The sequence below is a fragment of the Cryptotermes secundus genome, unplaced genomic scaffold, assembly GCF_002891405.2.
Source record: "Cryptotermes secundus unplaced genomic scaffold, Csec_1.0 scaffold900, whole genome shotgun sequence".
Classification (NCBI taxonomy): domain Eukaryota; kingdom Metazoa; phylum Arthropoda; class Insecta; order Blattodea; family Kalotermitidae; genus Cryptotermes; species Cryptotermes secundus.
Window position 1 is genome coordinate 635,008 of NW_019741305.1, and position 16,470 is coordinate 651,477.

At 40.1% G+C, this 16,470-nt stretch overlaps 1 protein-coding gene across 2 annotated transcripts in view; it reads left to right on the top strand.

Moving 5' to 3' along the window:
* LOC111872717 (scavenger receptor class B member 1) overlaps positions 1 to 16,470 on the top strand; it is a 340,109-nt gene that overhangs the window by 318,498 nt on the left and 5,141 nt on the right. For both annotated transcript variants that reach the window (XM_023866868.2, XM_023866867.2), the window contains exons 6-9: positions 1,645 to 1,872; positions 5,333 to 5,498; positions 7,839 to 7,957; positions 12,273 to 12,398. In XM_023866868.2, coding sequence (XP_023722636.1) covers positions 1,645 to 1,872; positions 5,333 to 5,498; positions 7,839 to 7,957; positions 12,273 to 12,398 — 639 coding nt within the window. The remainder of the gene's footprint in view (positions 1 to 1,644; positions 1,873 to 5,332; positions 5,499 to 7,838; positions 7,958 to 12,272; positions 12,399 to 16,470) is intronic.

Consider the following 16,470-nt stretch of genomic DNA (forward strand, 5'->3'; position numbering starts at 1 on the left):
CACACAAAGTGGACTCAGTTTCACAACACCACAAAAATACTAAAAAAAATTAGCAAGATATTAACCTAGAGGGAGCGGCGTAGATTTGTATTCGGGAGGTGTTCGGTCAGAATCTCGCCCGACACACCAAATACTTTTCCTGAGATTTTTAGTGACTTTTTTTCAGCCCCTCCCAGGAAAATTCCCGGGTAACGTCTCACCCTACGACCTCTTCATTCCAAATCCTTCCGAAATTATTTTCCTGTTACCATCCTACCATCAGGGGGTGGGGGTAACGTAGTTGGTTCAGGCTCTATGCTACAAGCCGGAAGGTCGCGGTTTCGATTTCTGATGAGGTCATTGTTTTTGTTTTTCAATTGGCCTAATCTTTCCAGCCGCATTGTGGCCCTGATGTCGACTCAGCCTCTAACAGAAATGAGTACCAGTAATCTCCCTGGGGTAAAGGGCGACCACGGCGCGTAAGGCTGACAACCTAACCGCTATCTGTGAGCCGATCGTCTAGACAATGTGGAAGCCTCGACGTGTCACAACTCTATGTGCCTTCGCTGCCTGTTACAGGGATAGCTTTACCTTTTCATCCTACCATCAATTGCCATATAGTGTCCATACTGAAAGTATCGTTGAATAAAACACGATGAAGAAACATTAGTTACCAATGTAGATGTCTGGACGGCCAGTTATTCCATGCTGACACGGGGGCGCCTTTCGGCAAGACTGCCTTATGCCCAGTCATTACTCACAATGAGCCGGCGTCGACTTCACATCACTCTGTGGAGGTTGGACGTCACGTAAATTGTGTTCAAATGAGCGAAGCTGCCATCAGTGCGGCCAGTGGCAGACAGCAGCAATTATACCTGCTGCAGTGCAGACCAGCATAACAAACCCTTATGCTCTAAGGCAGGGGTCTCCAAACTTTTCGAAACGCGGGCCACATTAGGTAATTCAGCACTTTCAACGGGCCGGATAAAATGAGAAATTAATAACTCTAGGTATATGACTTTTATTGAATGCACAGGATTTCATAAACTAAATACAAAGTATGTGAGAATAAATTATCGTATATTAATGACAACAGACAGTAGCAGAAAATGCTCATATTTTCATGACAAATTATAATAAAACAATTAATGTGAATGATGGATCTCTTTTTGCATTCTTAAAATCTGATTAAATTGAGGTGATGATGATCTGTTACAATTACACTGCACCACTGCAAGAAGTCTTGTGCGTAGTAACGAACTGCTCCCGCTACCTACATTGCCACGAAGTGACACTGCCGATCGAGGCCGAACAAGTACGAAGAAATACCGCGCAGTACACAGTCCAGAATTAGTAAAATTGTGAATAATATTAATATTAACATAATATGGAATATCAATATATTTTAAACACAATCTTAATTAATGAATTTGAAATCTATGAACAAGTATTTTTTTTTCACCAGTACTCACTGGAAAATTAGTTGAATTGGCTCATTTCTGCACAATTCTTTCGCGGGCCGTAGTTTGGAGACCCTTGCTCTGAGGTTTCAGTAATGTCGCGAGGAGACTTGTGTCTGTTGTGATGTTTCGAGTAGTTTCTGTATTTTGAGCTCCTGCCTCGGGGCCAGCGTCCCATATGTGAACTGAAAGCTTTGTTGTGCAGATGTATGACTTCGACGGCGACGTCGCGACGGTGTACACCGGCGAGAAGGACGTGCGGAAGGCTGGCCTCATCGACACGTACAGAAGACTGCCCAGACTGCCTCACTGGCACGGTGGGCACTGCAGCCGCGTCAGGGAGGCCAGCGACGCCACAAAGTTTCCGTCACTCATCCAGCCCAACGACACCATCTACTTCTACCGGAAGTCCGTTTGCCGGGCAATGCCAACGGTATTATTATTACTATTATTATTGTAACCGGGATAGCGTAGTTGTTATAGCGACTGGACATGGGCTGGACGACCGACGGATCAGAGTTCGAGTCCCGGTAAGGTCAAATATTTTCTCTTCTCCACGTCGTCCTGACTGGCTCTGGGGTTCACCGAAACTCCTATCCAATGGGTATCGGGGGTAAAATCAGCCTGGGCGTGAAGCTGACCACTCACATCCAGCTAGTGCCGAGGTCAAGAAAATATGGATCTACACATCCACTCCCCTATACGCCTTCATGGCGTAGTGCTTAATTAGATAACCACAGGGACAATTTTGCCTTTACCATTTTTTATTAAATTATTGTCATTATTATTATTGTTGTTGCATTAAACGCTCGCTTATACGGTTACAGTAAATTTGATCGAAATATGAAAAACGAAAAACGCTGCTCACAGCTGAGTACATACTTTAAAAGACACATGGCATTTAGGAAGGCAGATGAGTCACTTGTCTGTTCTTAAAAAAACTTGACAGTTTCTTCAAACCTGCACAAGGCTATGGAGACGTAGGGAGAATGAAGATATGGCTCCATGCATTCTCAGCTCTAGATGAAGGTTAGTGGTCAGCTTCAGTCTCCGGTCTCCTTACCATGAGGAAAGATCCCACGGTACCCATTGGATAGGAGGCTGGTTGGGCCCCAGAGCCAGTCTGGGTACTATGAAGAAGAAACAAACCTCTTACCCTGCCTGGAAATCGAACTCCAATTCTTAGATTGTCCTGCTCATAGGCTAGTATTTTTTTATTGCTAGTGGGGTGGGACTAAGTCCCTTGTACTGCGGCCACTTCTGGCCTATTGTACCAGCCCCAGATGATAGGTAAGGGTGATTGTGGAGCAATTGGTGGAATGAAGATTGGCAGGGGAAACCGAAGTACTTGGAGAAAACCTGCCCCTGAGCCATTTTGTTCACCACAAATCCCACTTGACCAGACCTGGGATCGAACCCTGGCCGCCGCGGTGGGAAGCCAGCGACTAACCCCTTGAGCTATGGCACGGCCCATAGGCTAGTAACTACATCACTAAGTTACTTCGCATTTTTTTCCTTGGCACTACAGCCCCAGTGGGCCTAGACCTACCTCCATGAACTTCTCCGTTTACTACTTCGCATTACCGTTTTATTATTACTAGTTAACGCCTTAAAAACTGCAACATTATTATTATTATTATTATTATTATTATTATTATTATTATTATTACTATTATTATCATAAACATTATAATTACCAACATCATAATCATAAACTTGTGCTCACTACTATATGAGAACCCTGATTTGGGCCAGCTATTCTTAGTGAAACTCATCTAGCAATCCTAACTCCAGTTCCGAGAAAACATAGCATTTCGATCACTAACATCAGTCTACTTAGGAAAATAGGTACAGTTTGTTACGAGAACATGCGCGTTTGCGAGATAAATGGGTCACAAAAATTGAAGGTGATTCTCGGAAATGCTGCTATGTTTACTGAAGTATGGGATACACGAAGATTCGTGGCTTGGGTGGACCCCAATGTGGGTCTGGACAATAGAGAGAAAAATTCCTCCTGTTACTGGGAATCGAACCCCGCTTGTCCAACCCATAGCCGAGAACCAATGAACCCTGGTTCATATGGTAAACAAGGGACATATGAAAACGATTGTATCCTCGGATATGATGGTCAGCAGATAGCTACCAAACTATACGGAGTCACATTCCTCCATAGTCACCTCCATGAGAACTTCGCGTTCCAGTCCGGTATAGACCAGTGTCACATTACGTCAGATAGTGCAGTTCAGAAGCAACACAAAACCAAAAATGCTGACCAACAAGGGGGGCAACGAAGGGCTACAAAATTACCACAACACGAAGGAGCTAAAGTGGGCACAAATTTAATTATAATAATTTTTATTTTAAAGTCGTTTTAACCCATAATGTGGACTGAAAAATGTTAACATGACAAGTTCAGTGCACCAGCACAGGGACACATGCTGCCCAGAACATGTGCCAACAAGTGCGGAGTCATACACGGACAGACGGGCGAACGTAACATTGTGTAGCGCAGCAAGACGCTTCAATACAGCAGATGTTGGCCTGATGGACGCTCCTCACGTATTGTCCGGTAGCCTCAAGACACTTGAATACAGCAGATGTTTGACTGATAGACGCTCCTAACGTAGTGTCCGGTAGCTCCCTCCCAGTATTGGTCGCAGGAAGGACGACTAGGATACGGTTCTGAAGTGGAAGTGTCAGTATCGGGATTATACAACGGCCATGATAGGACAGGAGGATGAGTGAATGTGGTGTGGTTCGTGGAATCAGAATTGACACCGCAGTATCCGTAGAGACACTTCATGCACTGCCTGAGCTATGGCACTGCTTTATTCATTCCGAAAACCTTTGCCTCATGTCGCTTAGGAAAGCCATTTCACATATATTCTTTCCTATACTATTTGGTAGGTTATTTAACTAATTCAGTCGGATGACGTGATGACTGGTGAATTGGAAATGATTCGGAAGGGAGCGGTCGTGCCCTAATCGAAGTACTATCCTAACATATTCCCGGAGGGACTGAAGAAAGCGACAAAAATATCTCGCTCAGAACAGTCAACGTCCCGGCCGAGAATCCAACAGAACATCTCCCTAGTACAAGTCCAACTTATTCAGGTTATGTCTGTACTGATATATTTACCGACACTAAGTCGTTACAGCCGGTCACGGTAGCCGAGCGGTCTAAGGCTTGAAAACCGGGATCGTGGGTTCGAGTCCCACTCAGGGCATGGATGTTTAGTTTGTGTGTGTGCGTTTTTCTGTGTTTGTGTACAGGTAGAGGCCTTACGACGAGCTGATCACCCGCCCAAGGAGTCCTACTGAATGTGTAAGATCTAGAAAAACCGAAGTGAACGGAGTTCATGGAGGTAGGCCTAGGCCCACTGGGGCTGTAGTGACAAGGAAAAAAAAATCGTTGCAACTGAAACGGCCACTTTAATCAGGGTAGTGGAATGAGGTAGGCAACTTTGTTGGAATGAGTAGCACTATCAACTTTTTTGAACATAATTATATCTTCCCATGTCACACTTGTGTGACGTCATCATACCTGCCTTACCTCACAGGGCTGGAGACACGATAACAGGATTGAATTTCTGAACGTAGAGGTGAAAGGCTACATGAGAAATTCCCTTCGATAGCCGCTCAATCCATCTGCATGCGCGCTTCTGTCAGGGATCAGTAGCGTCGCAGGGTTCTCAAGTGCATATCGCATTATGCCGACGCCATAATCATCCGGTTGGTGGCCATAGATACGCGGATTTAGGTGGGCATTTCTAGTTACACGTGAAATTGAACTTTTAGTCGAAAATACAAGCGAGGTAAAATAGTTTTAAAAATTGTGGGTTGTGAGAAGTATTGCGAAGAAAGCAGGAACCCATTGTAGCTGTCCGTTTCAGAGGTTCACCGGCGAAATGAAGACAATTCAAGGGCTAAAAGCCTATCGCTTCACCTTCCTCGACAATTCCCTGGACAACGGGGAGGTCATCCCGGAGAACAAGTGCTTTTGTCGCAATGGGAAATGCCTGCCAGCCGGTCTTATCGACGTTCATGACTGCTACTATGGTGAGTGACAACGAATCACGTTACATGACGTTGCTGATATATTTCACAAGCCTAAAGCACCAGATCGTGGCATCTGTGAAATGTAACCTGCATGAAACGTTCGTCAAGCCGAGCTCAAAAATTTCAGTTGAATATATGTTTTAATATTTTGGTTTCATTTAGGTCTTCCAAGTAGTCTTTCGTTCAGATCTTCTCACGAAAATTTTATAAACTTCCAGTGCGTTCTATGAGGGTAGCTCATCTCATGCTCCTTCATCCTAATAATATCTGGTGAAGAGTTTAAGTTAAGAAGCTCCTCATTAAGCAGTTTTCTCTACACCTCTGTTACTTTCACCCTCTTATGCCTAAACATTCTCCTCAACACCCTGTTCTCTAACATCCTCGAACTATGTAAGAAGTATATTGTCTCATGTAGACCCGTCAATGGGCAACAACTGTGAAATAAGCAGTTATATAGCAACCGTTGCTAAGTAATGGCTTCGTAACCGACGGCCATTGCTAGGTAATTGTCGTAACTAACATGCACGCAACATTAGAATTGTTGGAAGCGGTCTTCTGTGTGTGGTCCGTGCCGAGGCTATATAACGAGTGCCAGCTGCCAACCCATTCTCTCGTCAGTGAAGATATTACATGAGGACTATGACTGCAAGGGTTTAGTTGCAAAAGAAAAATCTCTGGTGATGGGTCTCAAGGGGCTTGTCGTTAAGACAAACTGATGGGCGGTAAACCGCCAGTCATAAAGTAACGCTGACTCTGACTCTGACTCTGAGTCCCAGTAGAGAAGAGTCTTGAGGCAGCAGTTAGAAGAGTAGGAGGTAATAGTGAGATAGGCGAAGCCAGTGAGAACATAAAGACGTGAACACAGAAACTGAGGGATCTATGGTGCTAGAAGCCGCTGCTAGACGATCAGTGAAGACACAGCAGACCGAGAGGACTTAGTACGTGCTGTAGTGAACTGCAGAGTGCCTGAATTAGCAATGGCACTATAGTTACTTGTAGTTACAATCTGTAAGTGTTCAATAAATGCAGTTACCAATCCAAACCCTGTCTATATTCAGTCCATACACGTGAAAATATTATTATGTAAATCAGGAGATATGTTGACCCTAAATGGACATTCAGTTCAATCCAGTTGCTTTTCTATTGAAATTCCATCCTCTCACTCTAATTCATGACCAATTCATGGTGCTGTAAACATTATATAAATAATAGAAGGCATATCGTGTCAAGAATGCTTCCAGCCAACTGCCAGTTTCCTTAATGAGAGCAGGATTGCATTTCTAGATGAAGAAAAGTAAGGCAATTAAATTAACAGTTTGAACATGCCACTACTGCAAATCAGCATTTCCAAAGTGGAAGCTTGCCATTAAAATTTCTTTCCATGGCTAATGCCAGTAGAATAACTACCACACACATAAATTTATAACAGAAGGCCACACAAAATTATGGATATGCAATACAAGAGAAAAAGTAGTTCACACATATACTAAGGTGTAATGGACTTAGATGTCTTCTTTGGATAAACCACCTAAGCTGAGAAAAATATATTGAATTAAGGAAATGCTTGATGCCATTCAGTCCAGAACGTTTTGTCTTCTCATTTGCTGCCTGAAAAGGTAAGAATGTGAATATGCAGAACTATAATTTTGCTTGTGGTTCTGTATGGGTGTGAAACATGGTCTCTGACATTAAGGAAGGAAGGAAGACTAATGTTTGTGAACACGGTGCTGAGGGGAATACTTGGACCGAAGAGAGATGAAAAGATGGAAAGTTGAAGAAAACTGCATAATGAGGAGCTTCATAACTTGTACTCTTCACCAAGCTTAATTAGAGTGGTTAAGTCTAGGAGGATGAGGTGGTGGGCAAGCCAGAAGGAAGACCAAGATGTAGGTGGGTGGGCAATATTAAAATGGATTTTAGAGAAATAGGATGGAGTGGAATGGCATCGTTTGATCTGGCTCAGGATAGGGACCAGTGGAGGGCTCTTGTGAACATGGTAATGAACCTTCAGGTTTCATAAAACGTTAGAAAATTCTTCAGTAGCTGCACAACTGGCAGAATCTGAAGAACTCATCTTCATGAAACAAGTTAATGGTAATTCTATTTTTAAATTGCAGAATCACATTATAAGTAATTTTTATATGGTGGAGGGCCTCAGTGATTTCTACTAACATCAAGGGACCCTCAGATCAGGGAAGTCTGAGAAATACTGATACTACTATTCAGCACAGCAATCTCTCATACAGTGGGTCCATACACGTTTGTAACCTTAGATGGAGAAAGTTTTTCTACTGGGTCCTACAATAAGAAATGACACTAATCAGGGCCCCATGCTTCCAGGTTTTCCCATCGGAGTATCATATCCTCATTTCTACCAGGGTGACCCAGCACTGGTGGAGGCTGTGGAAGGCTCATATCCTGACAAGAAGAAACATGAGTCACACTTCTATATTGAACCTGTAAGTTCTGTAGGTTTAAAATTCTTCCTTTTGCACAAAATATAATTCCAAGAGATTATGCATGTCGACATTGTTTTCTTGACTTTACTGTATTATTATAATATTAAGGTAGTATGCAGTTCTTGTGATTGGACTTCATTATATAAATACGCACAGCGAAAGAACCGTATATACAGTGTCCCAGGAGGAAAGGTGAATATTCTGGGAGGTCATATTATCAGTCATTCTAAGCAAAAATTTTGCATGTACATGTACCTTATTCCAAAAGGTTTCCAAGATAGAGCTATTTCACTGTACAGTTCCAAAAGTTTTGATAAGTAAAATATATTATGAACTGTTTCTAATACTGGTATTTATTTTTCAAGTGACAAATCTGGTAGAGTTTATCTATTGTAATACATTTTTGAAAATTACACTGTCAACATCAGTGCACTTTGCAGCTTGTGCGAGGACATGACATTTTGCTCGTCTGAGTGCATCTTGATGTTCCTTTATACAGGTGATAACATGAATAGCTCTATCTTGGAAACCGTTAGGAATAGGACATGTGTACATATACACTTTTTGTTTAGAATGACCGACACTATGACCTCCCAGAATATTGACCTTTTCTCCTGGGACATCCTGCATTTCAATAAAGAAAGGAATAAAGTATGTCACATGAACAAGAATCTTGTGCAGTGTTAAAATTCAGATTTAACAAGTTGATAAAATACTTCATATCATATCATATTTATTAGCATTCTGTTAATATATACAAGGTCAACTCGTAACCTGTTGGATACAGAACCTGTCTTAGTAAAATAAGATAAAAGCAATAATGTCATACACTCATAATAGATCCCCAAATAAAAAACAAAACAGCACAACAATTCTTAAATATAGATGCACAGGTGTCCTTACAAAACAATAAATGTAACACTAATACAAGTTTACTAGCATATACTCGTACAATAAAAGTCCTCTCACAGTCAGTCAGATTATTCAGAGTATTTCATTGAGAAGTTGTTTGATAATATTCATCACTACTATAGAATGCAGGTTCTGTAAGATAAGTTCTTAATAAGGATTTGAAATGCTTAATGTCTTTAGAGTGCATTTTAATTCATTCATTTCCTTTATTTTCCATATATCCATACAGGCAAAAATCCTAGGATGTGGAAATAGTCCATTTGATTATAGATGTATACATGTAATAGATTACATAAGTCACACAATTAAAATAACACACACCAGTTAACTAACATAGGTAATATAAAAAACAAAACAAGAGCTTATTACAATTGTAACTAAACATAATTTAAAAAGTGCATTACTATAAAAACTTAAAATTAATACAATTTTCCCATAAATCAAAATACATTGATACAGGACTCGTCATATACATACATACATATCCTCCACTTTCCATAAACATCCATAAACATAATATATAATGGTAAGTGGTTATAAATCTTACTTCCAGGAAAAAGTATTCCCTTCTGTACGAATGTTAAATTTGTGGATGGCAAATGTAAACTATAGTTGTAACATGTATTAATATCATGAATATCACAATTAGATATAAAGTAACTTTTATTCTTAATGACAAAAACAAGAAGTGAGAAAATACAGGTATACTGAGACTGAAGTGACAATATTTGCAGTGTTTTGAAGAATTCCCGGTACGAATCATATCTACCTGAACTGGTAATGACTCTTATAATTCTTCCTTGAATTTTGAAGGTGGTCTCATTGAGATGAGAATTACCCCAAAAAATAATACTGTGGGAACATCCCACATTATCACGCATTTCTGCAACGCTCNTATACCATAAGACAAAATAGAGGGTACATAGGAGTGATAGATCATCTTCATTGAGTCCAATGACATCAACAGCTTTATAACCATTATTGCATTACAGGCCTTATTTTATCTTAACGATAATTTAGTGATATGGTCCCTCCATGACAAAGCACTGTCAATGTTTACTCTCCAAAATTTAGTACAATTTATACTAGTAATTACTGAGTTAGTAGATATTATTTGCATATCCATTTCTTTATTTTTTTAAGAAGAATTGTAAAAGATGTGATTTTTCACGATTTAGTGTTAAAAAATTATTTTTCAACCAAGTAGTTATTTCATTTAGGACTAAACTAATGTTACTTTTGAATTCATCAGGATTGGTGTTAGATATAATAATACTTGTATCATCTGCAAATAATATAGGGTTAGCTATTTTATTTACAGATAATGGAAAATCATTTATGTAAATGAGGAACAACAAAGGGCCTAAAATAGAGACCTGCAGTACTCCATGTTTGACAAACTCCCACTTGGAGGATATTTTATTATGATTAATATCTTTCATTGATACCCTCTGATATCTATTTTCCAAGTATGACTTCATTAGTTTAATTTCTATTCCTGAGATTCCATAAAATTCCATCTTAGCCAGGAGTATGTTATGACTGACATAACCAAAGTCCTTTTGTAAATCACACAATAATCCTCCTACATAATTTTTATTATCTAAGGATGAAAATATTTTGTGTTGCCATTTCGGTAGATGATTTTTCTCGGAAACCAAACTGTTCCATTACCGATATATTATTATTTAAACGAGAATACAACCTTCTGTAAATGATATTTTTCAATAATTTTGGAAAATGTAGGGAGAAGCGAAATAGGCCTGTAGTTATGAAGTATGGCTCTATTTCCTTTCTTATAAAAAGGGTTGACTTCTGAATATTTTAATCTATCAGGAAATATACCTATTTGTAGGATCTTGTCAAATATGTATGTTAAAGGTTACATAAGGTTACATAAGCCTTAAGGACAATGGTGGCCAGAAGCTTTATACTTCTGATGCTTGATGTACAAAAGCATGTATCTATTAACGCTGAAAATTTGTCTGTAAATCAGGAATGCCCTTCTACAGAAATTGTTTTTGCTGAGTTAACAAAGCAAGTAATTAAGCAATATATATTATTATATTATCCAAAAAAAATGTACTCACTCTTTGACAGTCAATATCTTTGGAACAAAGTGACATGTAGTTACAATTCTTGCATGGAGAGAGAGAGAGAGAGAGAGAGAGAGAGAGAGAGAGAGAGAGAGTCATTATTTGTGTTCGAAGTGACCACCATCAGCGGCTAAACAGCGTCAATGCCGCCGAACTGCTGAGCGAACTACGGCTGTCGGTGTGTCCGGTGTGATGGCGGCACATGGCGCTTCGATAGTCTCTCATAGTGCGTTCAGATTAGCTGGCTTTTGTCAATAAACTTCATCCTTCAAGATTCCCCAGAGGTAGAAGTCAAGAGGTGTCTGCTATTACCGGTTCTCACGGTCTCTTCGCTTGCAGATTTCTTATACTTTTCCTTCTACCCTGAAGATGGAGGCGATACGTTCCTCCGAAACATCGGTTAACACCACATATACACGGTGCCAAATCCCAGAAGACTGCTTCCTTCAAGAGGTGTTAGGTCTGGAGACCGTGGTGGGTACTCAGTAGCACCTTTTCGACCTATCCATCGTCCAGGTAGAGTGTCATCCAAGAACTCTCTAACATCTCGATGGTAGTGAGGTGGAGCAGCATCTTGTTGTTGGTAAAATCTCTCAGCTCTCGAATGGCAGGGAAAATCGTTGTCTGAAGCATATCGAGATACACCCCTACCAGTTACGGTTACTTGTTACTATCCGTGGTCACCCAGTTCTTTGCTTATGCACGTCATGAAGAGTGCCGTCGGCTTCAAATTTATCCCGAATATGGGCAATTGTTCGACATGTTGGTGACTGAGTTCCAATGTCATTCTGCCATTGTCATTATACCTCTTTAATGTTTTCGTACTTCCAGTACCACTTCCATACAGCATTGCGTTGCTCAAAGAACAACCCTTCATCCATTGTTGCTGCTGTCTTCTGCTCGCAGCGCGCACGCAGCACGACACTCATGTGACTCATATGACCTTCGCCATCTGTTGAGAAAACATTGCTCTACACTGCCGCGCAAGAATTGTAACTACATGTCATTTTGTTCCAACGATATTGACTATCAAAGAGTGAGTGCATTTATTTGGACCCCCTTGTGTATATGGAATTCTAATACATATTTACCAACAGTGTTCACATTTCTGTGACACTGTCACGGTGTGAAAAAAGTGTGTACTGAGAAATAATGTCTGGTAGGACATAATGAAGTTCCTGATTTCATAAGGATTTATGGTGAATGCTCAGTGCTTTCAGGCTGAATAGTCAGAATCTTCAGACTGCATGCTCCCTGAACAACTCTTGAAAGTTCAAGGACCTACAGCTGTGGTTTCTATCTTGCAGAGATCAGGCATTCCCTTGGATGTAATGGTGCGCTTCCAGATCAACATGGCACTTGGGGACCTCAGAGGCATTCCCAGAGCTGCTAAGTTCAGCAACATGATATTGCCAATGTTGTGGACCGAATTTGTAAGTATATGTACACAGCCTTGTATACCATTCCTTGATCAAAGTTTAGGTCATTTGCTGACAGTGTAACTGATTCTTGGAGATAATCACCAATTTACAGCTAAAATTATACAGAGCTATGTATGAAGTGAGGGGGCACATGGTAGTGTAGGGGGTTGATGCACTGTGCTACATACCGCAAGGCTCTGGATTCAATCCTGATAAGGCCAGTGGATTTTTCAATTAACCTAATACTTCCAACTGCATTATGGCCCTGGGGTCGACTCAGCCTCTAACAGAAATGAATACCAGGAAACTTCCAGGGGGTAAAGTGCAGCCAGTATGTGAGGCTGACTGTCTAGAAAATGTGGGAGCTTGGACATCTTACAACCCTATGGGCCTGCACGGCCTGCTAAAGCATAGTTTTTTTATGTACGTGTTGAAGCTTTTATAGTGAATGAAAGCAAAGAAATCTTCTTTTGGGATAGGCTGTGTCAGTATGAAATTAAATTCTGTTTCATTTGATATTCATGCCACATGAGACTTTCTTGCATTTCTGGGAACATCCCCAATATGCGGTTTTGCCGGTCTAACAAACAGAACTCACTCCTTAGTCAATATCACATTGCTGCACATTGCTGCTGACGTTCATATTTGTACAGCACTCGACCCACACATTCTATAGGGCTATCAGCTCATATAGGGTAACCCGTAATACAAACTATAATTATGAATATTAAAACACACTGTGATATCTAACTCCAAATTTCCTCCAGGGCAGAACTAGTGGCTTCCCATTTACACTCCTGATCACACACAGCACAATGTTACATTGCATATTGTATCTTTGGGAACGTGAATGCCAAAGTAGTGTCTCACTCCACTTGTTCTTGTTTTGTTCTCAGTTGGATTATAAATGAGAATGGAAGCAATATGCTACTCCAAAATATCAGTGAGCTTCTACCAGAGTTCTCTGTGTCGCATCCCAGAACAATGGGCTTCAGAGAGAACTTCAGCACTTTGAAAACCTCAGACCCATTAACCTTAATAACTTATACAGGAATCAGACTCCTGTTACATTAACACTTCCTTAAATATTTCTGCTGAGCATTCACTAATCTCAGACTGTTGACATCTCTTGTCACCCAGGGGTGGGAGGCAGACATAACAAAGCCACTAAGAATAAAGCTCTGTATCATCACACCAAGCACTAGATAACACAGCTTGTTATTTTCAAATACATTCTGTATTTACCTCAGTGTGCTATGACCCCCACCCGTCAAAAGCAGAGCAGCCCCAACTGCTACAAAACACTGTAAATATCTCTCCTGACACCATACAATAAGGCACAGCCTCAAGTTGTGGATGGAGAAAATGGCCTTAAGATGTAGCTGTGCCTGTGCATTTATTGAATAAGCAGTCTAGAAGATGGAGTATCTTAAGTTATGGGCCTACAATTCCATACTGCATAGAAACTGCATGTTACAGAACATTATCCTGGCATTTTGCCTTTATTCATTAAACTTTCCTGAGCACATATGCAGTTATACTCAACATCTTTGTCATCCACCTGGAAATGACTGCAGCAAGCATTAACTACCAACAGATATTCTCTGTTCATGTCCTTCTCGACAGATTGTCACATACATGACTTGACTACTAGTATTTTATTTGGTTGACAGTTTATCAAACAGTGAAATCAAAAGCACATTTCAGAATGCCCTTACAAATATACAAAATTGTGGTTGTCATTTCTGCCACATACATATACTGCCATGGTAACTGAGTCTTGTCGATGAAAACACACCACATCACACAACACGAAGATGACATTCACATTAAGACAGAGAGGATTTAAGAACTGAATACCTGCTGGACATTGACTCTGCTGTTCTTCTGAACAGCATTGTATATACACAATTTTTTCAACTGGATCAACAGTAGTGTTTCACACATGCTTCTTAATGGCAGTGGTCTGTTGAGACTGATGTAGTGTCTAGTGCATGTTTCCACAGCATATTGAGACTTCAGTATTAATACAGTCTGTGTTCAGTTCTGTAAAACAAGTTATAAATATGAACCCTGGGTTACTTGTCTCAGCAGGTGATAGATACCATCACCAGACATGTACATGAATCAGTAAAGCATATTTCTTGATATCTGTAGTTATAACGGTTATTCATTTGTTTCAGAATGGCTGTTCAATTGCACAGATAATATGTAATACTGCATCTGAAAGCAAAACTGATGCTTAATATTATGACAGCTATTCCTTATACTAATCAGGACAGTCTGCTATTGACGGATTTCTGTTCTGAATGAATGTCCGTGCTGTTGCCTACAAACAGAACTTGCAGTGAATTAAATTCTGGTGCATAATATTTATGTTTTTAATACTGAGAAAAATAATTTAATAAACTGTTACCCACAGTACATTAAGATAAGTGCTTCATATTTCATGTTTCAAGTAAATGTCTGATGACAAAATTTATTGTACAAGAAAACATGTAACTCATACTCAATGCATAATAGCTCAGTTATCTGAAATCAAAAGGGTAAAAAGAGAGAGAAAAAAAATTAAAGCCCATATGGTTGTGAGACGTTGAGACTCCTACATTTTCTAGACAGTTAGCTCACAGAAGGCATTGATGTTATCAGCCTTACCTGCTGTCCAACCTTTACCTCCAGGAAGATCCCTGGTACTTATATCCATCAGAGGTTGAGCTGATCCCAGGGCCATAGTGCAAATGGAAGGATTAGTTCAATTGAAAAATCCAATCCTCATTGGGAATCGAACCCACGACTTTCCAGCTTGTAGCATAGTGCATCAACCAACTACACTACTGCAAGCCCCAGTGTGAGCACAGAAATTGGAAACATGTGGTATAATATGAGATGGAACTTTTATGATAGTCATAAATCTTCCTGTTTTTCTTCTTCACTTCGTGGTACAGTATAAGCAGTCAAACCTCTTCACACCTCACATATCAATGTCTTTTTGGTTTACACCATATCAGAGGCAGACATTTTATAAAACTGCAGCTTTACCAACATTACTACATGTAAGTGAATCTTGGGCAATGAAAGCAAGAAACATAACCAGAACACAATCAGTCATAATCTTTCAGTTGAATAACTGCGTATTATAACATAAGATGAAAAGTCCCATTCAGGGACAGTTTTGTGCCAGTGTGATATATTGTCTGATACTCAGACCAATGACAGTGGTAGTAATAAATTCAATTAAACTTATTTAGTCTTAAAAAAATGAAAAATGCTTATACATGATTGGCCCCACAAATTTAACAAAATTAGAAGTACTAAACTTACCAAAAACATGACACTGACACTTCTTCAATACCAGATGTAATGACTGTAGTACAATGAAATGGACTTAATGAAATCAGGCACTGAAATTTCTTCAATACTAGACAAAACGGTCATACTGCCATAAGTTGGCCAACTGTAAGTTGGTAGTGGCATAAACTTCACACAATATGTAAGGGTTATACTGCCATAATTTGTTTGTCAGAGCTCTCTCTGTGAGAGGATTATGTGCACCATACAGGGCTAAGCTAGGGGATGTCCTCCATTTTGTATCCTATAGTACACCAACACCATAATAACACCAAGTGGCTAACAAGGTGAAAACACACAACTGTCTAACTCTATACAGTAGAATCACTCTTGGCAAGTTGATATTTACCCAGCGAAGAAATCATAGTGATTTTATGGACCCTGAAGGTTAGTGCCATATTCACAAGGGCTTGCTACTAGTTCCAATCCTGGAGCAAATGAATGAAGTTCTCTCTCCCACTCTGTTTCTTTAAAATTTGCTTTAATATTATCCTTTCATATAGTCAGTGTCTTCCAAGCATCTTCTTTCTTCGGGCATTCCCATCGAAACTCAGTATTCATTTTTTTTTTTTGCACCCAGGCACACTATATGCCCTACTTCTCCATTGACTAAATCATTCAAACAGTTTTTGAGAGGAAAATAAATTATGAAGATCCTCCTTAAGCAGTTCCTCCAGCCTCCTGTTACTTCCTCCCTCTTAGGTCTGAATATTCTCATCAGCACCCTGTTCTCAAG